Source organism: Xiphophorus hellerii, chromosome 20 (assembly GCF_003331165.1).
Source record: "Xiphophorus hellerii strain 12219 chromosome 20, Xiphophorus_hellerii-4.1, whole genome shotgun sequence".
In the NCBI taxonomy this organism is placed as follows: Eukaryota; Metazoa; Chordata; class Actinopteri; order Cyprinodontiformes; family Poeciliidae; genus Xiphophorus; species Xiphophorus hellerii.
This window is the reverse complement of record NC_045691.1, coordinates 15,315,075-15,339,875: the sequence shown is the minus strand read 5'-3', so window position 1 is coordinate 15,339,875 and position 24,801 is coordinate 15,315,075. Positions and strand designations below refer to the sequence as shown.

At 36.8% G+C, this 24,801-nt stretch overlaps 4 protein-coding genes across 4 annotated transcripts in view; 3 read left to right on the top strand and 1 right to left on the bottom strand.

Moving 5' to 3' along the window:
* The window catches only part of tex264b (testis expressed 264, ER-phagy receptor b), a 37,333-nt gene extending 30,471 nt beyond the window's left edge, over positions 1 to 6,862 (bottom strand). The window contains 2 exon segments of the mRNA XM_032550660.1: positions 6,397 to 6,540; positions 6,542 to 6,862. Of these exon segments, the coding sequence (XP_032406551.1) occupies positions 6,397 to 6,540; positions 6,542 to 6,649 (252 nt within the window). The 5' untranslated portion in view covers positions 6,650 to 6,862.
* Positions 6,863 to 8,248: 1,386 nt separating this feature from the next.
* Positions 8,249 to 9,610, top strand: gpx1a (glutathione peroxidase 1a). The gene is made up of 2 exons (XM_032548336.1): positions 8,249 to 8,530; positions 8,894 to 9,610. The coding sequence occupies exons 1-2, from the start codon at positions 8,306 to 8,308 to the stop codon at positions 9,242 to 9,244; spliced, it is 576 nt and encodes a 191-aa protein (XP_032404227.1). The 5' UTR covers positions 8,249 to 8,305; the 3' UTR covers positions 9,245 to 9,610.
* Positions 9,611 to 10,873: 1,263 nt separating this feature from the next.
* On the top strand, positions 10,874 to 12,427 carry brk1 (BRICK1 subunit of SCAR/WAVE actin nucleating complex). Its single transcript, XM_032548337.1, has 3 exons — positions 10,874 to 11,069; positions 11,777 to 11,859; positions 11,942 to 12,427. The coding sequence occupies exons 1-3, from the start codon at positions 10,952 to 10,954 to the stop codon at positions 11,966 to 11,968; spliced, it is 228 nt and encodes a 75-aa protein (XP_032404228.1). The 5' UTR covers positions 10,874 to 10,951; the 3' UTR covers positions 11,969 to 12,427.
* A 1,441-nt stretch (positions 12,428 to 13,868) lies between these two features.
* Positions 13,869 to 22,973, top strand: rbm5 (RNA binding motif protein 5). The gene is given in 27 exon segments (XM_032548338.1): positions 13,869 to 14,017; positions 14,256 to 14,303; positions 15,808 to 15,982; positions 16,062 to 16,217; positions 16,323 to 16,392; positions 16,793 to 16,866; positions 17,565 to 17,648; positions 17,839 to 17,899; positions 18,256 to 18,321; positions 18,411 to 18,571; positions 18,673 to 18,770; positions 18,870 to 18,957; positions 19,043 to 19,111; positions 19,263 to 19,329; positions 19,740 to 19,834; positions 19,917 to 20,071; positions 20,777 to 20,783; positions 20,785 to 20,871; positions 20,962 to 21,141; positions 21,242 to 21,382; positions 21,465 to 21,551; positions 21,638 to 21,829; positions 21,914 to 21,988; positions 22,074 to 22,174; positions 22,278 to 22,302; positions 22,304 to 22,408; positions 22,503 to 22,973. Coding segments are annotated over 26 exon segments (2,562 nt in total). The 5' UTR covers positions 13,869 to 14,017; positions 14,256 to 14,286; the 3' UTR covers positions 22,629 to 22,973.
* Positions 22,974 to 24,801: the final 1,828 nt, after the last annotated feature.

Sequence of the window (24,801 nt, the reverse complement as noted above, 5' to 3'; positions counted from 1 at the left end):
AGACTGACAAGCATTTCCTGAGCAGCCCCTCGTCTCACTGCCATCCCCACAGCTTTCATCACGATGTGACATGAACATTGGTCCCTGAAGATGGGCAACCACATTTGTCAATCTGCAGCTTTTCCACTTGTCATCTCTCCTTATTCGCTCAATCTATCTCCCAGAATCTACAAACGCTGGCTTTAAGCACTGAAAAGGAATAGCAACTATTCCAGAATGATCTAGCCATTGCTTTCATCTGGTATTGTTAGATTTTTTTTATGCATGTTCACTGATGTAACAAATTCCTCCATGAATAAATAAAACTTCATGGTGTTACGTACAGTGCACCATTTAGAAATCCCCTTTTGTATATCGCCTTCCTTTACTGTTTGCAGCCTTTTCTATTTTTGTTCATAACAACTATGGTCCGGAAATGACATGCAATAACTTTCTTTATAAATATTTTACTGTTCTAAGAGGTGTCATCATGATGCTAATAGACAGTGCATCTGTAGTAGTGCCAGTTCACACAGCTTGCACTCTTGTAGTCTCAATATGGAGGGATGATTAACAGCTGTGTAAATGATCACCAATAATTGGCACTATTTACTAACGCCTCAAAAAAGTGAACAAAGTGCATCATTTGTCAATGAAGGCACTTTTTACATTTCAAACGTGAGGCTATTGTCTATCTAAAGCAGGGTGCCCAAAGTCGGTCCTTGAGGGCCGGCATCCTGCATGTTTTAGTTCTCTCCCTGGTGGTAGTAACAACCTCCTCAGCATGACAAAGTTCTTGCTAGGCCTTCTAATGAGTCATCATTAGATCCAGGTGTGTTGAACGAGGGAGAGAACTAAAACATGCAGGATGCCGGTCCTCAAAGACCGACTTTAAGCACCACTAAAAAGAAACAGTTAACAGTCCTGTGATGCAACATAGCTGGTTGCTACAGGAAATTAGAGAAGGAGGTGGTTAAAACTCTAGTCTCTAAAAATTGTAAACTTTTTGATCATGATTTTTTTTTTTACCAATGTGGGCACCATTAAACATTAAAATGCACCTTGTTGTTGGTGGGGTTTTCTTTTTTACATTTTATCACATCGTAATTTATGTTCAATGTGTAATATCAACACAAATAGTGCATAACTGTGAAGTAGATGGGAAAAAAGGTATAGGATTTAAACTAATTGTTTAAGTAAAAATTTAATTGTAGGAACTGGGTCCAGTGGGTATTATTTAGCTGTATGAGAGTAAAAAGTGTTGAATACATGTGCATAAGAGATCTTTGAGATTTTTATTAGAAGAAAAAAAAAAAAATTGTGTTTTTTCTTTCATATTTAGAATATGCTAGTCTGGCTATTGCCATCCTATGAAATTCCACTTGATTCTCATCTCTCATCAGTGTTCCGTCTGGGATTTCTCCCATTGAACTTGATTGTTCAGTTGAATTTCAACTGTGCCAATCAGCGTACAAGAGGCGTTGAGAACAATGACATAAACTTTCTGCCTGTAGTTTGGAAATGGCAGAGAAGGAAGTGAACAAAGTCATTCAGTCTATGCTGACCACGCTTCCAAATATTCAATTAATATTAACAGCTATCTTTTTTGGCTTAGCACTACTCTCTTTGCAGAGGGAGATAACCGTTTACAGCACGGTAAGCTTCATAGCATCAAACTGACATTACATATGTCTCAGGAGTTACGGAGTGTGAATATTTTCGCTGGATATGTTACTTTAACATTAATACTTTAGAGATACCATCTTTAATAAAATTATCCAATATAAGATTCCTTCATTGATGTACACATAGTCAAAGAAAGCATTTATTGTGTAGAATATTTGTGCTTAATGTTCCTAGACTACTCTTGAACAAACTGTTTCCTCTAACACCTGGATTCAAACTTCGAGGCTTAAATGTAGAGTTGAAGTACACACACTGGATCCCAGAAACCCCTTCTGGCTTTGAAGCTGTGAAGAGGCTGATTGGAGAAGCTTTAGTGAGTGGAGCCCCGAATGTGAAGCTGGGTGTTTGCAGGAGAGCTGTTCAAGCCCTGTATCCATGGTAACCATTTTAGAACCAAATCAAGTTCTCATCGAGGTATTTTGTTTTTCCAAAGGAAGTGATTAAACAAGGTAAAAGTAAGAGAACTGAGCATGAGGGACACACATATACGTATCCTATTTCAGCTACACTTTTTACAAGAGCTTCCTGCAGCAAATATCAGCGGACAGCATCTGCCTGTTTAGGCACCAAATACCAGTGCTCCTGTGTGAGGGCACTCTCTCCGGGGTTGGCAGTGCGGCCACTGAATGGCATCCCGAGGCTCAGACGCTAATGAGCCGAGATCATTATGACAATTATTCCAACTTGGATCAAGACTTGGCTGTGACCGTGCAGAGGAAACAGGACCCACTGCTCTAATTGCAAGCTTGGGGATAGGGGGGAAAAAGAGGAAGAGCATAACAAAGGCATTTTGAAGCAGAACTGGGAAGAGCTCATCTCTAAACTCTGGTTACATTCCATCAGGTTGCTATGGAACATTTTGGCAGTGTCATCAATTTTGCACTAACAGTTAGCAATGAAAAAATGTTTTTCACATATTTGACAAACAATTTGCTGAGTGAATATAACCAAGGTTCTAGTTGACTCATGACTTTTTTATTTCACTGTGAAATGTTTTTTAGTTCCCCTACTCTTAACAGAACAAGTCAACCTCAACCATAAATAGCCTTGGGCTTGATGATTTTCAGGGTTTCATTATGTTTCTGTCTGACCATTACAACATGAATGATGTAAATTTGAAAGGTTCTTTTTGAATGAGTCACATTCCAATATTGGTAATACCCCAAGTGAATCCAAACATAGGAAGAAATTTAAACAATTTAGCCCATACATTATGTGTAGTAAAGTGCAATGACAGAAGCAATATGTATTAAATACATCTATTGAAATTTTTAAAATACTTTGTAGAAAAAGCCTTTTGTGGGAATAACAATTTCAGCAATGTCAATGTCGTCTTCATGAAGAAACTAATCACATAAATCACTCAAGTATGATTTTGAGTCATTCCTTCTCACAAACTGTCTTTGGTTCATGTAGGTCTTTAAGGGCTTCTTCTATGCTCTCTGGTAGCCAATAATTTTCAAATATTTTCAATGATTTTCAAATGGATTCAAGTCATTCTTGCAGTTCTTATCATATTTCAGAAGCAATAAATAGGAGTGTTTATTGCTTCTGGTGTCACTGTCCTATGGTGTCACTGTCTTGCTGAAAAGTCTATTTTTGTTTCAGTTTTATATCTTCAAGATTGTCCTCTATAAAATTATCCATTTAGCCTTCCTTCAATGATATGAAGTGTGACTTACTATATTCATAAACAGTGATAATGTTCCCACTAACAAATTTGACTCTTGTGTTAGCTTGGTGGTCAAATGGCCATGGAGGCAGAAATCCAATGAGTTATGGCGTTTCAGAAGTTTACAATATTTATAAAACACCATCATCCAAAACTCCATGTACTGTACATCACTATTCTATAAAACATCTAAAGCCTAGGGCTGGGTGGAGTAGTAAGGTTTTCATAACCTCACATGATATTCTACTAATTGTACTGAACCATTGTTACAGTGTTAGACTCAGAACTATAGATAATACAAAAAATATTATGTAATATAGAAATGCTTTCATACACTTTACTAAAATATACAACCCATTCCATACTTAAAATAATAATGAACATTATTCATATTATGGAGTGATATTATATTAATCATACTAACATTCAGAGGTTTAGATATAAATGTGCTGCCAATGACATATGTATGTTTGAAAACAATAAGATTTCAAAGGTCTTGAGAGGTCTGTGCATTTCCCCATCATTACATTTTTGTGCGACACCTTGGTAATGATAATAGGCCATTAATTCGGACTCTACTACCAGACAAAACTTACACTGATATGGTGTATGACTTCAGGTACTTTCTGGGCTATTTGCTGCATTCGTGTTTTGTTTTGCCTTTCAAACTTTTTACCACTAGAAAAAAACTACAAAGTATCTTAATACTGAATAGCTGACTGAAATTGAAAAGTTAAGTTGGCATGGGAAGGTTACTCCATGCACAATACTTTCAAACAATTCTCCAGCCATAAAAATCCAAATAAGTACATTTTGCGTGTTTCTGGTCTTCAGAGGATTAATGAGTTTCTCTGTCATTCCATTTTATTACACATATACTTAATTTGTGGATTTTTTTTGTGAAATTCAATTTCTTTGTGCATTAGTTGGGTTATTAAATATGGCATAAGCTTGATCTCACCCCCATCAGACATATTTGCTGAGAAAAACATTGGCATGTTAATTTTTTATTTTCTATACAGTGCATTTACTTTTACATATCTGTAATGAAATGTTCCTTTTGCATAACTTCTAATTTATTAAGAGTGGTAGATCTAGAAATTAAAACTAGAAACATAAACATAAAACTAGAAACTGAGAAATAAAGGATTAAATTCAAGCTTAAATATGTTTGGTATTTCCTCATAAAACTGTCCAAGATAAGACAGGCAAAGATGCATAATGTTGGAATTTTATTGCATTTTTAAACTCTTAAAATGATATTAAGCTGCAATTCAATGATTTCCTAATTGCTATGCAAATCTATTTTGCAATGACAATTCTAATTGCTTCATTCAAAGTGTATCTGTAATAATGTAATCTCCATTATTTGAGCCCATTACCATAAAATTACATATGATATCATTTCAGTATAGATGGTGGCAACATAGAGCTATGGGTAGGACAATCACTTGCATATCATATTCAACATCAATTCAGGTGATAACAGAAGCTTCAATCTGAAAATATTTTGATCAAATTATTTTAAGATACTCTATTTTAGTAAATTCCTTATTACTTTGGTAGTAATAAAGGCATATTGGACTCCCTTTAAAACATGAGAAACAGCACCACAGTATTCTGAAGAACCAATAAAGCATAAAAATTCATAATTATTTTCTCCTAACCTACTAACTCAAACTTTGTGAAAAATAAGTTTATATAAAGAGGAACATGTAAAGCAGGAGCTCATCAGGAAGTCAAATCTAATGGGATTATTTTAACATTATGAACTCAATTTCTTAGTTAATCCAAGAAAATTAACTTGGATTTAAAAAATAAAATAAAATAGGTATCTTATTTTACAAAAGTTAAAAGTATTCTAAGTTTGACATATAATCTTCTTGGAATTAAAATATTTAGGAATATTCTTTGGCCTCTTAACTGCTAGTTAATTTTATGAAATTGCTCCCATTTTTGACACAAGCTTCCTGCAGCATTATTCTAGTTTAGTTCCTTTAGAAAATGAAGATATATATCCAAATTACCTGTCAGAATGTTACTGCAAAAATCCAGGTTAATAGGATTAGTGTGCCATCTTGTTGTTAGGGTATATTTTCAGCAAAACATACCTGAAAAGTTGCTTTACTCCTTGAAAAATACATGCAAAATTAAATAACAGTGGTAGCATATATGCCACATAACTTTAGCTACTTAGATGTGTCCTGTGCATCTCACATCAGCCTTTTTTTTTTGTTTGTGTCCCGACTCACTCCATGCTGTTACTGCTGAAAGAATCATCTAGTAAAATAGTCTGCAACTTTTCTTCAAATGAAATACAGCGTGATTTAAGAGTACATTTCTAATTTAGAAATTTTAGGCAACTTTTTATGACAGCTAAATACATAAGGCACACTACTGCCAAACAATATGTACAACGATGATAAAACAGAAAAACAAAATTCCAGACTTATAGCATGTTCCATTTTTGTTTTCTACTCAGATAATTTTGCACAAAAAAAGAAAACATAAAAGAATAAATAATCATAGACAATGATAAAGCTTTACCTGTGATGTTCAGATTGATATCCAAAATGAATTAAGAAATGCACATATAAACCATAAGCTATGAGTTACTTAACTAGATTCCTGGTTGATAAAAACCTCACCATTATAAGCTCCAAACATATACACCATTTCAAATATGAAATATTTTCACATTAACAATGGCTATATTAAATCCACAACTTTATATCAAGTTTTGGCAAGTAAATTATGAATGAGAATTAATTAAGTCTTAAAAATATTTTTTGTAAATATCTTTTTTCGGTTTATATATCAAATGTGAGAAGAAATAATAAAGAAACTACAGAATATCACAATATTTAAATCATTAAAGTTGAGGGATTATTTTTGTAAAGAATGGCATTATCGCCATCTAGTGGCCAAGTAGTGAACTAATTATGTCCTAATCTATGTCCTCCCCTTACACTTCATTGCACAACATTATCTGTATAAAAAATTATATTGTGCATTTATTCAGCATCTTTTTGTAAAGAATTTGGAAAAATAATGTTTACCTTTTTAGGGTCTTCATAAAACACTCCAAGACATGGGAGTCCAAGTCCAATACAGCGAGCCTCCTTTAAAAGTTCCCCGCTGTCTTTATATGCGCCTTCTTTGAATTTATAGGCGAAAGTTAGCTTATTAAAGGTAGGACAGCAATGTTTTCACAGTGATATCCGCTAAGAGTCCTGAATAAAATATACAACCTGCTAATGTTAAAATGAGGAGACCCAGTAGGACCGCACACAGACAGAAGCAGTCTGGCATGATAACTCCGAAGAGCAGGTACTGCTATTCAGCTACTGCCGAACTCTAAACTATTTGTTATTTCTTTCAAGAAGCTGCCATGTGTCACAAAGTGTTTGGTCGTTTTACAAAAGACAAATACGTCGTTTACACAACGTATATTTGTTCACAAAGACCAGAGAAAACACTGGATTACACATTGCACAGGACTTCCTGGAAAGTACCATTAGTGCCGACAAAAAGGGGTGAAGGAGGTGACAGTTTCAAATCTTGAAAAGGAAACAACAGTCCATGCTGGGGGTGGGGGAAGGGGATTATTTTGTTGGGTAGATTGTGAGCAGTTTCCTCAAATTTGCACGGTTGAGGGATTCCTCATTTCTCGATAACTTCCTGTTTGCGTTTACTGCGGTTAAAAAAAACAACTATAATGGCTGCTGATTTACCTAACATTTGATTGTAAAATAACATGCCATTATTACATATATGACATTTTCAATTTTATGGGACCTTCTTATGAGAACAAATATCTAGAGTAAATCATTTTTAATATTAATAATAATAAACGTCAGACACTGATTTATCTTCTGCTAATTAATCTGAAAAAGAGATAGGCTATTAAAAAGTAGATTGTAGAGTAATAGTGTGTCCAATTTGTACCTTGGATTTTATGAGGTCCAAGTTGGAAAATGAAAAACAATGTTGCCCCAAAATGGGACCTTCAGCTTGGAAATTTGAAGGTACCCGAGGCACCCACAGTTCATTATTCAAATATGACAGCTACTGGTAAAAAGTATATATTCAAAGATATTTGATTGCATTTATACATATACATATATAATTGCTCTTTGGTCATTTAAAAAAAATAGTTTTGGTTGTTTCTTACCTGAAAATGTTGGGTATGAAATGCTCTGATCTGTTGCATCTTCATACTCATATGAGCTTGAGTAAAATCCCATTCTTAATCCACAACGTGCCATATTTCTGTATGTCTTCAGCCCAATATGGCACCTTTATTCATAGGTGCCATATTGCTGTCTAAAACAGAAATTCAAATGACTGACTTTTCTTTGCACAAACTGCACCAAAGTAGGTTGCACCAAAGGGTTCCCTAAGAAAATCAATAAAATATTGAAACCTGATGTAAGTCTGGACATCAGGTTTGACTCTAGTCAAACAAGTTTGAGAGATTTTACATGGCCTTCCACTTCCTGTCCAAGTTACTATTGCTTCCGTTTTATTGCAATACCACTAACAGCTTGACTGTGGAATATAAGGTTGGAATGTCACAAATGGACGTCTGGGAATGTGGTGTATGGCAATACTTTGAAAGCTAGTTCAAATGGAACTGGTACTTTGAGGAAAAAAAATATTGCATTTGTTTTGTAACGGTATTTATCTTTGTGGCATATTCTTTACATTTTTTAAAACGCATTTTAATTCGTTTTCAATTAGGCATGTTGAAAAAACTTTAGTGTGTTAGTTTGGTATTTCCAGATCTGAAATCAAACTTCCAGGTGACATTAATAGCCTATTTGATTCAAGGTCCCCTGCGAAAAAACGTCTTCACATAGTAGCCCCGCCTCTCTTAAAGCGTGGGGTGGAGTCGATTAAGATTTGTTGACAGGAGACAGGAAAGTTCACTACGCCCCTATCCAACTTTTAGGAAGTCGCAAAAAAATGGCTGGGAATATTAAGAGGTTCTACGACCTGACAGCAAAGCTGTTGTCCGGTGAATCCTTCAGTTTCTCCACACTGAAGGGGAAAGTTGTTCTCGTTGAGAATGTAGCGTCCCTCTGAGGAACAACAGTCAGGGACTACACGCAGATGAACGAGCTTCACTCTCGCTTCTCCGCCGAGGGACTCGTTATCCTGGGTGTGCCCTGCAATCAGTTTGGACATCAGGTAAGGTTTCCGTTTTTGTAAATTAATTTCAATCTTCATTTAAAAACCATGCATTCAGAACGTTTTTTTAAGTATGTAAAGGCAATCAGTTGCAAAAAAGAATCCATCCATTATTATATCCTCCGATTTCTATGTATTATCTGACGGTCTTGCCCACTATAAGTTGAATTTTTTAGATCAGTGTATCCTAGAATTAAAATGACTTCCACAAGCTTTCAAATTTCACCTAACTATATTATGAGGCAACCTATGTATTGAATTGATTTTATTACTCTTAGTTTTTAATGCACACAGAACCGCTACTCAGTTTTCTCTATTGCATTTCAATGCATCTATAATTATGTTAATGTTTATGCATAACAGGAGAACACAAGGAACGATGAAATCCTGAGATCCCTGAAGTACGTCCGTCCAGGGAATGGCTTTGAACCAAACTTTCAGCTCCTTGAAAAGGTGGATGTGAATGGAAGTGACGCCCACCCCCTGTTTGTCTATCTGAAGGAGAAACTTCCAGTCCCCAGCGACAATGCTGTGTCTCTCATGAATGACCCAAAGTTCATCATCTGGAGCCCTGTGTGCAGGAGTGACATCTCCTGGAACTTTGAGAAGTTCCTGATTGGTGCCGACGGTGAGCCATACAAGCGCTACAGCAGAAATTTTCTCACCATTGATCTCGAGGGAGACATTAAAGAGTTGCTGAAGAGGATTAAGTAAAATGGGCTACGACACTCGACGGCTGCTTGTTGAAAATATCAGGCTGCGACCCCTCCCTCTTAGAAAGTCTTATCAGCAGACACACCTATTTGGGGTGTTTTATCTAGCTTTCCCAGCTAACAGCTTAACCAAAACATATTTCAAAGATTGTGATATTTTCAGTGGTATACTCTTGGTTCTTGAACCCATTTACTTAATGAAGAGACTCCTGGAAACCATTTTGTGTAGGAAGTTTCTGATACAGATGTAAATGTCTGACTTTACCATTGTCTATACTACAATGTCTATTTGGGGAAAAGAGAAAATGTGCATGTTTTATGTGAGCATTTTTTTTTTTATTTGAATAAAATGTAATTTATACAAAAAGACTGAATGCATTTCATATATAACTAATATATAATAGATAATTCATGAGCACAAAAAAGTGATGTGTAAATTATTTACACCCTAGATAGAGAGGTAAGTTGAGTTCTGACATTGAAATCACATTAAAAAGAAGTTGGGCAAAGGGCTGAAGAGCAACCGGAAGCAAACCAAGAGACATTTATCAACAAAGGAAAAATTATATAGTAAAGTAAGAATGAACTCTAAAAGTGATAAGCTAAAATTAATGCACCAAAAAAAAAATCAACAGAAGAAGGTCCTGCATTGAATTCTGACCTGCCTTCTGGACGGAGTACAAATTGTGTTGTGTAATTGAATTTAGGGTGAGGCTCTATGTCCTAATTTCAGAAGGGCTACTACTAATTAGTACTTTCAGTTCTATATGACTTACTGTTCTGGACAAAATATAGACATTCTTATGAGTTAATCTATAATTAGGTGCTTTCTGTACAACGGTAAACAAATTCAAGGACTGTTTCACAAAAGTATAATTCATGAATTCAGGTTCGAAGTAAATGTAGGAATAAATTTTATCTTCATACACAAATGCTATACTGTGCTACAGAGGTCTAAGTAGATCCATTACTCACAAATGCATAGGCCAAAATTTCATATCTAGTATGAAAATGAGCAGTCACATATAGATGTCAGTGACTATAGTTACATTGAAATGACTGGAGTTCCTATATAGAGTTACAGTATTTTCATGTTAAATCAGCAATGAAGAACACTGAGGAAGTTATTAAAATTACTTTATAAATAGGTGCAGAGACCGTTCTGATAATCCAGGTCACAAGGCTGAAATCATCTCAAAACTAGTTTGTTGAACGTGACCATTTCTGGCATATTCATAAGGTCAAAAATGTATGAAGTGTTCCCAATATCTTCCTGAATGTTGAATTTGAGCAATGGTAGGTTGGATTGTGTTTTACACTTGATCCTGTTGGATGTACCTAATAAAGTGGCCGGCACGTTATAAACAACAGAAGGTATGTGGTTATAGTCATACTAGAAAATCCTTGCTCTGAGGTTTTTGTTCAAATGGAAAAGCGTAAATTAAGAATTAAGGCCAGCGTCGGCCATAAAATATCCACATTTAAATAAGTAATGTCATTTCCTTACTTCCTTTCGTGAAAACTAATAAAATACGAGATAAGCGTGAATGAATTCTGACTTAATCCCTTGTTTGGGTTCTGTGAAACATCCCCCATTGATTTAAACTCTTCTCGCTGTTCTGTGCAGACATTAGTAGTAAGGGTCAGCCGTCTGATCGATGCTTCCTGCTTGAAGGATACGCGGAGCTGCTGCCTCTCATCATCCAACATGGCTGGCCAGGAAGATCCCGTACAGAGAGAGATTCATCAAGATTGGGCAAATCGAGAGTACATAGAAGTGATTACAAGCAGCATTAAGAAAATTGCTGACTTCCTCAACTCGTTTGGTAAGATTTCAGCGGACGAAGTCTTGAATGTGATCGTCCTACAGTATAAAATTTGATTGAAAAGATCAGGTTGGCTAGTTGAGCTAGCTATGTAGCTTCTGCTAGCAATGATGATGTTTTTAATGGCCACTCCCAGCTAGCTGTTAGCGTCCAGCTTCCTTTTTTCTTAGGACATTTAAAGCAAATTTAGTAGATAAAATATTATCTACGTAAGGTTATGAGTAAATTTAATTTTAAAATTCCGCAAGTACGATAGTGTAACAGCGTAATATTTTCTAATCAGGTTCTGCAGGTTTAGTCGGCCGTGTTTACTGAGCGAACAGCTGATGGCTAGAGCTGTATCTACATTTCATTAACAGGTCGTATTATTCTAGAAATCGTGTTACGTGCACAACTTAGTCCAGATAAATACATCATCAAGAATAGATGTGATGCTACTATTAACAAAACAAGTACAACAACTTAAGTCTAGAGGTCCTGTCCTACATTTTGCATTGTGGTTAGTGATGTAAAGTTGGAGTGTAATCCATCCAATAATTCATCTTTCTGGGAGCATGAACACCTCTAAAACATATGGGATAGCAGCTCTTAGGGATTATGCTTTGTAAATGAACAGGATTGTGATAAAATTAACATTGATAGACAAATATCTGCATCTTAAGCATACTAATAACCTTAACGTCGTATTTCATTAAAAATCCTCACAGACATGTCTTGTCGGTCTCGTCTGGCCACCCTCAACGAAAAGTTAACAGCTTTGGAGAGAAGGATTGAATACATAGAGGCAAGAGTAAGTATAGGAATCAAATGGACTTTGTGCTTGGCTGACTCCAAGGGAGCTAACCATTAAACTGAACTGTATCTTAATACAGGTGACCAAAGGAGAGACCCTGACCTAGATCTCATCATGGGAATTCATGGGAAAACATCTTCAAACTACTTCCCCACCCTCCACCCTAAAGCGTTTTGGACTAAATGTGCTGGACTCCACCATCCTTATTGGGGGATCATGTGGACCATTTTTTTATATTATATGGCTGAAAGTTTGTGTTGTTTTATCTCATGACACATTTGTATACAATATATGGGTCTGTTTGACACAAACATTATTTGTTAAAAAAATTAAGCTCAATTAAGTATTGGTTTCAACAGATCTTGGGGCTTAGTGATGTTTTTCGCTGTAAGCATTATGTGTACAGTGTCATTACCAAATCAGAAATTAATGGAAAAAAAGGGGAACATTCTTGTGTGCCAAGTTGAACAAATAATTGTGTAGTCACCTTAATTGAAAACTTGCCTGTACATTAACTGTTTAGTGTTGATGAAACTTTAAAGACTGTAATAAATTATGAACAGTTGTTGTGTTTCATCTCTGTTTAGCCATATTCAGCTTAAATATATGTGAAATTCATCAAGAAGACTTTTGGAGAACTCAAATGGATAAAACAGTCTGAAGTGGGCATCATCTACAACTCTTAAAGATGCACAATTGAACAAAGTATACAGTTATATTCGACAAATGATTAGCATCATTCATTTATACCACTAGTGCTCTAATGCTGCAGTACAGTACAGTACAGTACAGACAGCTACCACATACAGAGTTAAAATCCATAGTTAATAATTGCTTGCATTCAACTTGAACTTCACAGGATGGTTGCTGATTCTGAAGTCAACATTAATTAGTCGGTTTCCTGTTTAGCACACAGCTAACAGCTGTAGACCATCTTTGATGCACTCTAGTTTGAAAAATTAAAATACATACAATGGTGAAAGGTTTTTTGTTTTGTACTTTACACATATTTAAGAAAACACTTTGTGTGAAAACTGTATTCATTTATTTGAAAAAAAAGCCCCTCCTCCTCATATTGTTAAAAAACATCATCATCATATCTTTATTCCAGACACATAAGAAGGTGGTGAAATAAACATTGTATTCAATTTGTGAAAAACAAATTAATCAAATGCGTTTTCTTATCTGGTATTAAAGTACATTGACTGTCATGAAAATTTCTCTTTATAACAAGTCAGTACTGGACAGAGTTAATCTACAGCAATGGGAAATTAGGAAATAGAGAAAGATTTATTCTACACAAGCAGATTCTGTACAAGAACCTTGTGCTTAGGAAATCTTTTATTTTGTTTGTGAAAACTAAAAAAAGGTCTAATTTTAACACTTCATGTCTTGGACTACCATATGTGGGGTCTTCCTTAAAAGTAGTATCATCTAGAGGTAAAAATAGAGAAAATTATTCGTTAATTAAAATAAAACACTGCTTAAGCCTTTCATTCAGTTGATGGGAGTGAAGGAAGTTAATTTTAAGACTGGTTTCATTTTATATATATATATCTATCAAATTATCCTGATTTACTTCATGACAACCCAGAACGAAATAATAAGCCAATTAGAGAAACTTGAATACCTTAGACGCGGCAGCAATATTCTTAATAAAGGTACACATAAACATTGTAAAATTCTATAAAAGGTCACAAACATTCTTCTGTAAATATTGCATAATAGTAAGGCTTTCGCAAAATGGCGCCGTGTTAAATAATTTTCCACAGTTTTGACTTGCAGGCAAAATCCAAAGCGCAACCCATTTAACGAAAGTATTTTGTCTCGGAATGAAACAGGTAAATCCGGGTTTTAACGCTCTCTAAAATCGCGTATTGAATAAAATCCCGACTCAATGTAAGTCACAAAACTATGGCAGTTTTAAAACTGATATTCTGATTATAACGACTGCCTGCGAGACTTTACCAGGGAATAATAAACCCCTCTACGCTACATGCTGCCCCAGTGCATCTTGGGATAAAGAAGGTTCCATCGTTGTCTGTGTCGTCAGCAGCCTTTCGACGTGAAATGAGTTTTGTTTCTTGTAATTTTTTTAATGTTTCTGCTATAAAGTAATTATTAAAAGAGCATCGTTGTAAAGGAATATACGTCGGTGAGTTGTTTTATTTCTTGGGTAGAGCAGTATTCTGTACTGGGTGACGTCGTTGTTTTTTGTCCTTTCCCAACAAACATTCGGGCTCCATGTTATGTTTTACCATGGTTTCCCTTCATTCATTTAACTTGAAAACAAATGCGTTTGTGAATGAATGTGTTTTAAATTAAATAAAAATATCTAGACAGGTTGTGGGAAGGGAACAATGAGTAAACTTCAGATTCTTTCTTTCCTGTAGATTTTGCAGGAGCGAAGAGTCCGTTAAGAAAATGGGTGCTGATAAGAGGTAAGCCTCAACCGAATGCTCTTCTTATGTTCAGTGGTATTAAAACATAGATGGGATTCAGTGTTTGTATTCTAGAGAACGACCGTTCACGATAAGCTCAATTGTAAAATGGTGCCGAAGTTACATCAGTAGTAAAACGGAAAAAGGTATGTCCTTGTTCTAGCAGCGAAGGGCGTCAATGCTAACATTTTTACCTCGTAAGGAAATTATTTTTGATATGCTAGGTCAGCCAAGATTCATTTCCTCTCATTATCTGAAATAGATGTATTTTTAAAAATCTCCTTCAGCTAAGACCTCTTTAATGTCGAGGTCTAGTTTGAAATTAATTGTTGAACGTTCAATGAAATGCATGTAAATGCTGGTCAGAAATTAAAAGATGTGCACTACTATAATTCTTAAGCCATATGTGTTGCTGATGTTGTAGGGATTCATTATTTTCCACCAATCACCAGCCACCACCAAAATCGAGTTGAATGTAAAATATGCCAGAAGTACCAGATGCCATAGAACACCCATAAGTTGAGCTACTGTGTTAGTTGTAAACTCAGTATTTACATCCAATCAGATAATGCAAGAGTCTTTATACACATAAAAAGGTTAAATGTGGTTGCATAACCCTGCAAAGACAGGCCTGCTGCTCCTGGTCTTTGATAAATCACAGGTCAAGCTGACAATATCCACACAAAAATCAAGTATATCAAAGAAGTATATATCATATAGCTATACACACAATGTGTGCTAAACATCTTTTAGTCTAAAGTGCTAGCATGTGATTGTTTTTTTTTTTTTGGTTGGTTTTTTTTTTTCTCCGAAGAGTTTTTGCGGCGCTAGTGGCTCGTATTTTTTAGACAGTAGGCAGACAGGAAGGAGGGTGAGGAGATGGGGAAGACATGCGGCAAAGGTCGTCGGGACCGGGAGTTGAACCCTCGACGTCCGCTGTTGAGGACTAAGGCCTCCAAACGTGGGGCGTGCTAACCCCCTGCGCCACCACAGCACGCCCCAGCATGTGATTGTTAAAGAACTGTTTCTGGTTAAGGGGGAAATAGTTTGCTCTAAGCAGTGCAATGACTGTGCTTACATTGTTTTGAATGGTTGTTGTTCCCCATGAGCCTGAGCCAAGCTCCTGATAAAAGCAGTTCCTTCCTCTGATCTGTCAGTAAACTGCAGCTGGGGCGGTTCAGCTTTTCTGAGGTCAGGGCGAGGGTCTTGTGTCGGTGGAAACATAAGAAAACATAAACTTCTTAGTAAGCTCTACCACCATATTTTTATATTACTGCTTGACTAATGGCCACTTTCATGTAAAGAACTATGGTGTAAATCTAGCAATGTGTGATTATCAATGTTTTGTGTTTCCTTAAACTTGCTGGAGACTGTTGACACACAAATTATGGTTTAAATGATGGAAAACAGTAGTTTTATTAAAGCATTTTGTTTTGATATGAATTAATTTATTATAATAGTCATGTAGATTGTTGTAATGATGTTTTTTTCTGCTGTCTTACAGGATCAGTCGGACAGAGCGTAGTGGTAGATACGGTTCAGAGCAGTCCCGTGATGATCCAGACTGGCGAGACAGACGGGACAGAGACCAAGAGCGTGATCACAACTCCAGGCGCTGGAGTGAAGAGAGGCGTGATCGTTATGATGGAGACCGTAGAGGACCACGAGACAGCCCTGAGGTAAGAGCTCAAATACCTGCATATTTGTGTTCTTATTTTGGTTGCTAATATTAAACTTTAAGGCTTTGTTTTGAAGCAGAGAGAGAGGAAACGGCGGAACAGTGATCGATCAGAAGATGGTTATCACTCAGACGGTGACTATCAAGAGCAGGATTACAGACGAGAACCGGGGGATGACAGGAAGAGTAAGACCATCATGCTTGGGGGGTTATCTTCTCACACTACTGAGGAGGATGTAAGTGATTTTGAATATCAGTTTTGCATATTTAGTTTGAGTAAATAAATGTTTATTAAGATACAGTGAATCCTTATGTAAATTGTACTTTTTTGTATAATTTAGATTCGTTTTGCCATTGACCAACTGGAGGGACCCCAGCCCATAGATGTCAGACTGATGAAAAAGAGAACAGGTGAGAACCAGAGGAACCCCGGACCCTTAACTCCCCACCCCCAGGCTTTGACCATAGGGCCAATCTGCTTCCATTCAGACCCATTTTCCCATAGCACATAGGAGAGAGATGTGTGACACAAACAGATGTAAAACTTTTGATGCAAGACTTACTGTTTCAGTACTTTGTGGATCTGTTCAAGGTAAGTACGGCATTACTAGTTATTGAAGTCAGTTGACTGACCCACTCTAAGAGTGTGGTATTCAGCAGGATTTCTTGCTATGGTAAAACTCCTAAGGAGTGGCCTTTTGTGTACCAAACTTGGCCTGGGTCGTGAAGCAGTTTGTGGAAGACTTTGAATAATATGCCCATGGACTCTTAACTAACACACCTCCCGTCTATATTTGAATGCTGTCTCTAGGTATAAGCCGTGGTTTCGCCTTCGTGGACTTTTATCACTTGCAAGATGCTACCAGATGGATGGAGACCAATCAGGTTGCTTCACAATCGCCAAGTCTAGTTTTAATCTTGGGGATCTGGAGAATTGACTCTAAAGGCAACCAGAATGTGTTGAATATGAAGTGTGGAAACTGTAGGAAAATAACTCATAGAATGAATACCACACATCAAAACAGTTTGACTTAAATATAACCAGAGATGTCTATTTGTTTTTGATCTGAAACCTTCTTACATTAACAAAGTGTTTAGTTCTACTATTAGCATTGATACTAAACAGCAGACACATTTTGTGAGCTCTGTATTTAAGATTATGAGCACACCTTTTTGTTTTTTTTAGTTTAAATTTTGGTGTCCCTTTGATGACTTAAGTGTTATCTTTTTTTACGCCCTAGTGCTCAGTAGATGGGAATTTTAAATGTTTTCATTTTTTTAATGGAAAAGCTCATGTTTTTTGTTTTTTTTTCTTTTTCTGTCTTTTTTTTTAAGCTGTCAGCTGTGTCTATTAGGATCACATTATACATTCTGCTCCAGCCTAGTCTGGGCACGCGGGTCCCAAACACCTAAAGAAACTTCTTTACATCATGCTCACTTATACATCATGTGCCTGTCTTTAACTCAAAGGCTGTCTGTTGGGGGTCCCTCTCCCCATTCTCTCCCTTCCAACACTGCTTGCCCCAATTGATTAGATATTAGTCCACCATGAACTCTTGAGTGATTTTTGTTTCCTCTTTCAGAAACTTCTGGTCATCCAAGGCAAAGTTGTGGACATGCACTACAGTCATCCTAGGAACAAGTATGAAGACTGGCTCTGCAACACTGTAAGTAAACTCCGGATTTTGACCATTGTTCAGTCCAATCCAATATTTTCTGCACTGGTACAATTGTTAAAGCTCAAGTTGTGTCTCAGGTTGGTTTAGCGTCAAAGTAGACCTCCTTTTGTCTGCGGCAGCTCTGTTCTGGGCTTTAGTAGCTGTTTTTAATAAAAATGATTTGAACGGTTACTTGCAGTGTGGCCTGTACAATTTCCGGAGGCGATTGAAGTGCTTCAGATGTGGAGCAGCTAAAGCTGGTAAGTATTTGAATCAGCAGGAGGCCAACCACTGCAGACATCCACACAGCCTGGGCTGAAAGTGTTGAGGTTTAGCACAACATCTATTACAGTAACTGTACAATCTTAAAAGTATTTTCACTTTTAAATTGGGTTTAGACAAGGAACCATCGTAAGCGAGAAAGGAAGTCCAATATTTCAAAGTAATCCTTGAAGTATTAGTATTAGCTCCCTTAAATTTTTGACCCTCATGGTGTAATTTATATTTTTTGAGGCTGAAAACATCAGGTTTTTAGCACATAATTTTTTAATGTTATTTTAAATCATCATTAAAGGTTATGTTCATGCCGTTTTTATTTCTGTGATTCTCCTAACAGACGGTGAAGCGGGCAATGCCGCTGGGCTCCCTGAACTTCAGCCCACTGGTGATTTCTATGGAGACAGTAAGAGCTTTTGTTGTTCCAGATCCAAAAGCTAAAACGATTATCCACGATTGGCTTTTCTTAAAGTGAATCCTTGTCGTCTTTTACAGCAATCATCTTGAGAAACATTGCTCCTCTGACCACGGTGGACGCCATTTTGACAGCGCTGGCACCATATGCCAATTTGTCAGCCAATAACATTCGCCTTATTAAGGACAAGCAAACTGGCCAGAACAGAGGCTTTGCTTTTGTTCAGCTGTCCTCCCCTCTGGTAAAACAACCTTGGATACATATCGAATTATTTATCAAAACAAATCACAACCCAGTGGTCTAAAGGTACCATTTTAAATTTGATATCTCAACTTTTTGCAGGAAGCTTCCCAGCTGCTAACCATCTTACAAGGTTTGCAACCTCCACTGAAACTGGATGGGAAAACAATCGGGGTGGATTATGCTAAAAGTGCTAGAAAGTGAGTCATCTCTGTAATGCATTAAAAGGCATTTAGTTGTATTTATGGAACTACCACTTTTGTTGAACACAAAGTAATTTAACCTTTTGTCTCAACTAGGGACCTCTTATTGCCTGATGGGAATCGTGTCAGTGCTTTTTCTGTGGCCAGCACAGCCATTGCAGCAGCACAGTGGTCCTCAGCTCAGGTTGGCCCATTTTTCTCAGAGTTCCTTGTTATTTTTTCTGCAGCTGTTGCGATCATACATTAATGATCTGTTTTCCACCTTCCAGCCACAGCAGAGCTCAGACGGGATGTCAGAGTATGCCTGTCTGCAGGAAGGTTACGCTCCTCTGTCACAGGTTAGTTCAGCGAAGTACATTCAGTGCCAAATGTTTGGAGTAAAAATACACTTATATATCTAGAAAAGAGTTTATTTGTAGGAGTCTTAAGATTAATGGGAATGTCATATGTGTAAGTTATACATTAACATTTGCTTTGGATGTTTTACAGGACTACCAGACATATTATCATCAAGGAACAGCAGCCAGTACTTGTCAGGGAAATGGAATCCTAGGAGGTAAATTGCCTTTTTTTCACATTAGATCATATAAATGTGTAATGTTTTAACTTTTGTCTTAATTGTAGTATTCCATTTTTTCACAATTAGACTGAATCTGTTACTTTAATGTAGAACAGGACTATTTAACTAAACTCTTCAAAAGCTGCTGTCCTGCATATTTTAAATATGTTGTTGTTTTAATTCTGCTGATTCAAATGGATGAATGTTCTCCTCAGCATGTTATGAAGTTTTGCAGAGTTGTGGAAGTAAACATTTGTTTCAGCTGTGGTAGAACAGGGACACATTTAAAAATTACAGGACATCTTCTTTTGTACACATACCACAGCAACACTCTACTGCTCTACTTCACTTTAAAGCTTTAGTTACTCAGAATGCTGTAATAATTGGATTTTTTTTTGTGGTGTTAGCTGCTCCAGGTGTAAAGCTGGTTCCTGCTGCCGTTGTGATATCACAGAGTCCACAAGTCTACCAACCACATATCATTGCGCCACCTGCTGTACAGGTAATGTCATCGGTAGTAATGAATTACATAAAGTTGAAAAACAATATCAACCTCTAAAAAAAACCCTAAACTCTAATTCCAGGCATTGCCTCTTGTCCAGCAACTGGATGCAAAACCTCAGCCAGGACTTGCAGCTGTTGAATCTGTAGCTCTGCCTGCCTTGGCTGTAGCTGCTGCCCAGGTTAATGGAGCCAGTGCAATACCAGCTGCTGGACCAGGCCGGGGAGTCCACCAGTGGTATGGACAAATGTGTTGCTTTAATATACTTTTTTTTTTGTAATGATCCAATCTGACTTTTTATTTTACTTTTTAAAACTGCGATTTCAGGAAAATTTGAGCTCCTTTAAATAGGTTTTGGTAGGTTTAATTGATCTAGCAGATGGAGGCCCTGACCAGAGTTGAATGCAAACTTAAGCTGATTCTGACTTTACTCTTTGAAGTATTGATAGAAAAGATACAGCTATTTATAATACTTGTTTATAGCCTTCCTGCTTTGAATATTCATGTTAGCAACCGAGATGATGTCACACTGTGTGATAAAGCAGCTGATGGAAAACAGGGTTTTGCTATCTTGAAACACAAAACAAATTTTTAGCATCTTATCAGTAAATGCCAGTAGTGACCCAGTCTTATCTGTTTGACCCCCAGTTAACAACAGAAATGTCTTAATGTGTTGTAGAAAACATAGCTTCCTATAAGTACCTTCTCTGACTTCTTATTGCCTCAGCGATACTGAAGATGGTAAACTAAGTCCACTAGTCACCAGTCAGGGTAGATCAAGCTGAAGGTTTTCTGATGACTCTTTAATTTCTAGGACTTTTTGTTAGTGTCTTATACAGCAGTAATAACCTAAATATCCTAAACCGGTACCATCACAACTTTTTAATGCGCTTACCAGGATTCTGTTAACAAGTATTAACTTGATGTTTCCATAATCAACAGGTTCTGTTCCTGATACATCTACCTATCAATATGATGAGTCCTCTGGCTATTATTACGACCCTCAGACTGGCCTTTACTATGACCCAAATTCACAAGTAAGTAACACAAAGTCCTTAATATCAGCCAGTTTGGTTGGAGAGATTTCATAATGTTTTGATTCTGTACATCACTGCTTTATGTTTCAGTATTATTACAACACTCAGACTCAGCAGTACCTGTACTGGGATAGTGAGAAACAGACATATGTACCGGCCTCTGGCAACATAAACCCTGGGCAGAATGATAAAACAGCAAATGGCTCAGCGGGAGGCAACAAGGAGCCTAAAGAGAAAAAAGAGAAACCAAAGAGCAAGACTGCACAGCAGGTATTTTTGCAAATCCCACTTTAAGGCACTTTTTATCTGTTCTGTTTAGCTTTATCTGTTTTATTACTGTTTTTTAAACTTTGATTTTTAAATATTTCAGATTGCTAAAGACATGGAACGGTGGGCTAAAAGTCTCAATAAGCAGAAAGAAAACTTCAAAAGTAGCTTTCAGCCCATCAGCCAAGAAGAGAGGAAGGAGGCAGCAGCAGCTGATGCTGGATACACATTGTTTGAGAAGAAGGTATGTCATAAGATTCAACAAGTAAACTTCCAAGCGGGTAATATTTGACAAATCTAGATAAAAATGTTGAATGATTCTTTAGCAGGCAGGTCTAGACAGACTCATGCAAGAGGTTGCGAGGTGCGCTGAAGAGGAAGCACTTCCTATAAGCTCTGCCAGTTCTTCCAAGGTATTTCCTCTTTCTGGAGTTTCATTAGGTGTGGCCTCCGAGTTATCTGGTTTTTATGGGACGTTCGCTCTGTGTTTGTGGGTTAGTGTGGCCTGGTGGCAGCCTACAGTGGAGACAGTGACCCTGAGGAAGGAGTCGCAGGAGGAGAATCCGATGGCGGGGACCTGAGTCTGGACAAACTGACAGACTGGAAGAAGATGGCCTGTCTGCTGTGTAGGAGACAGTTCCCTAACAAAGAGGGTTTAGTGAGACATCAGCAGCTGTCTGACCTTCACAAGGTATCACCCTAACTTACTGACTTCTGGCTGATTTGTTTCAAATTTCAACAGTCCAACTAAAAAAAAAAATCTGTTTTTTCTTAGAAAAACCTTGAAGTTCTCCGCAGATCTAAAATGAGTGAAGCAGAGCTGGAAGAGTTGGAAAGGAAAGAAACAGAGGTTTGAGCATACACTCATATGCTTGGATATATTCATCTTACTTTGACCTCTTTTTAATTTTAAATATATATATTTTTGGCATCAGCAAAAATACAGGGACAGAGCAGCTGAGAGAAGAGAAAAATACGGCATTCCAGAACCACCAGTGCCTAAAAAGAAGAAATTCAACCAGCCAGCACCAGTCGTGTAAGAGCATTTTTGTGTATTTTAAGACACAAATTGTACTCTTTTTTTTTTTTTTTTCGCTGTTATACTATACAAATGTAATATTTCTTTTTTACCTGTGCAGAAACTATGAACAGCCCACTAAAGACTGGCCTTACCAGTGATAATATTGGGAACAAGATGCTGCAGGCCATGGGCTGGAAGGAGGGGAAAGGTCTTGGTCGCAACCAGCAGGGCATCACTGCTCCGATCGAGGTACACACCGTAAAGCTAGAGTTAACGGGCTCCATGTTGCTGAGCAGCATTAATTACTGTAAAGCTTGCTAATGCGTGTCCTTTTCCTCTGCAGGCACAGTTGAGAACTAAAGGAGCTGGACTTGGCACCAAGGGAACCAACTACACCCTGTCTGCTTCAGATACATACAAAGACGCAGTCCGGAAAGCCATGTTCGCCCGCTTCACAGAATTGGAATGAGTTGTTTTCTAATTTGATTGCGTTGGTGTCATCTGTGAAATATCAGCCATACTATCGCAGAGGAGAAAATGGACTCCTGTTAAATAAATCCACTCTCTGTATGACACATAATGGTTAACTTACTGTCACAAAATGGACCACCAGAGGAGATTTGTTAAAGTTACATGAAGTTGTAAAGGATCTAATTTATAAATTGTACATATGCATAATGAGTCGTCTTTGTTGTTTTACATTGCTGTTTTTTTCTTTTTTGATTTAAGTTTGTCTTTGCATGACTGTACAGTTTATACGAAATCTTGTCAAATGTAAAGAAAATAAAATTTGAGATCAAAATTGGGATCATTACATAAGACTGAGTCTTGTTATGAGAGGTCAGCTGAAAGTTGGTGCAAAGTTAAATTTCAGTAATTCAATTCAGACAGTGAATCTATTATTTGTGTTGAGATTCATTACTTCTGGTATTTTAAGACTTATTTTAATATTGTAGATTAGGTGATGAAAACTAAAGTTCTGTTTATCAAAGTAGAGTAAGACCCATAGAAAGGGATTTTCAACACAAGTCAGATTGTGGCTGACATTGAATGGGAGACTGCTTCTTTGACATTTATTCAGCGGATACTCTGAGACACTTCACAAATGGGCTAAGCTGCTATGTTATTGCTGAAGAAGCCGAGTACCTGCAGTGATGTATAAGCATAAAAGTTAAGAGGAAGGAAAATGTTTGGATGAAAAAAATGCTAAGTTTTACTTTTCATTTGTAGATCAAGGGTCCAGATTCTTGAGGAATTAAATTTAAGATGTGCACTTCACACCCTGACTTTAGACAATATATGGATTATTGTCGAGGATGAGAGCAGATCCATCAGTTCAGATGTGCTGAAGGGAAATATTGGAACTAAGTATGGTTCCTCAACATATCAGAGTTACTGTATGTCATAAAACACATAATCTTGTTGAAAAAAATACAGCCCCACAGGGGTGAAATGTTTTGTTGCTTCTCTCCTCACTTGAATTGGTGCTTCTTTCTTAATTGGTGTATACTTTAAAGCACACTAGTATTGAATCCAAGGTTTTCATTATCATTCTTGCACAAGCAAAACCTGTGGACATGCTTTCTCTGAGCCGAATTAAGCAACAAAGATTCCTTTTGCTATCTGTCTGTCCAGTTCATCCAGTTCATACCAGCTCAAACAAGCTTAAAGAATGTGAGAAACAAATACAGGTTCAGCAGTTCACACATTTTATAGTACGTCCAACAAGTTTATGCTTAGCATGGATTGGCATATAAGTTTTAAAGAAAGACCTTTTTTAAGTGAAAATACAAAATGAAGCAGATTAAAGGGAAAAGTTGAGGCATGTCACGGGTTTTCTACTCTTCACATGAAGCAGGATGAGTGACTAAAAGTCAGAGGTAATAACATTTGTGAAGAATGTGTGATCTGTATATTTCAGCCTGTTTAAGGAGGACAACAGAAACTGTTCTGTTTCACAGGACCAAGAGTCCAGTCCAGTCATTTAGCATGGAAATAACCCTCATGAGTTTTTGTGTTTATTTAAAATTTGGAATATTTAATGGTTAAATATTTTTCATCATTTTACTTGTTTCATTTATAAGCATGAGAAGAAGAAACATTTTGAAGGGGCACCCACAGAGATTCTTTTGGGAGTTGTTTTCTGATTTTTTATGAAATTCTGTTTAATCTATATGTTTCCCACAGTAAACTGATTTTTGTGAAGGAACTTGTATCAATATGCCTACTTATGGAACAGATTGTGTCAGAATTTATTCTGTGTACTTTAGATCTGAATATACTATCTTTAAATAATTATAGAATATTATATGTTTTTTAATGACTTTATTAGTATATATTTTTTTGATAGTCAGATATATAAATATTTAACAACTCTTAAATTATTGTACTGTTCTACGTTTAGTCTTCCATACCAAACTGACCCCTAGAGGCCGCTAAAAGTACCGTTTTTTTTAGGCAGGTGACTTCAGATTTGTTTTGAGAATATCAGTGATTTTATTTTGGTTCCTGGAGGCAAAAAATAAATAAATTACATGTTATGTTTTATTGTATATTTGCCACACATTACATTTGTTCCTAATTTTCTCGTCAGTCATGTTTTCCTCCATCAGTAAATAATTTGACAGAGGTAATTATAACCT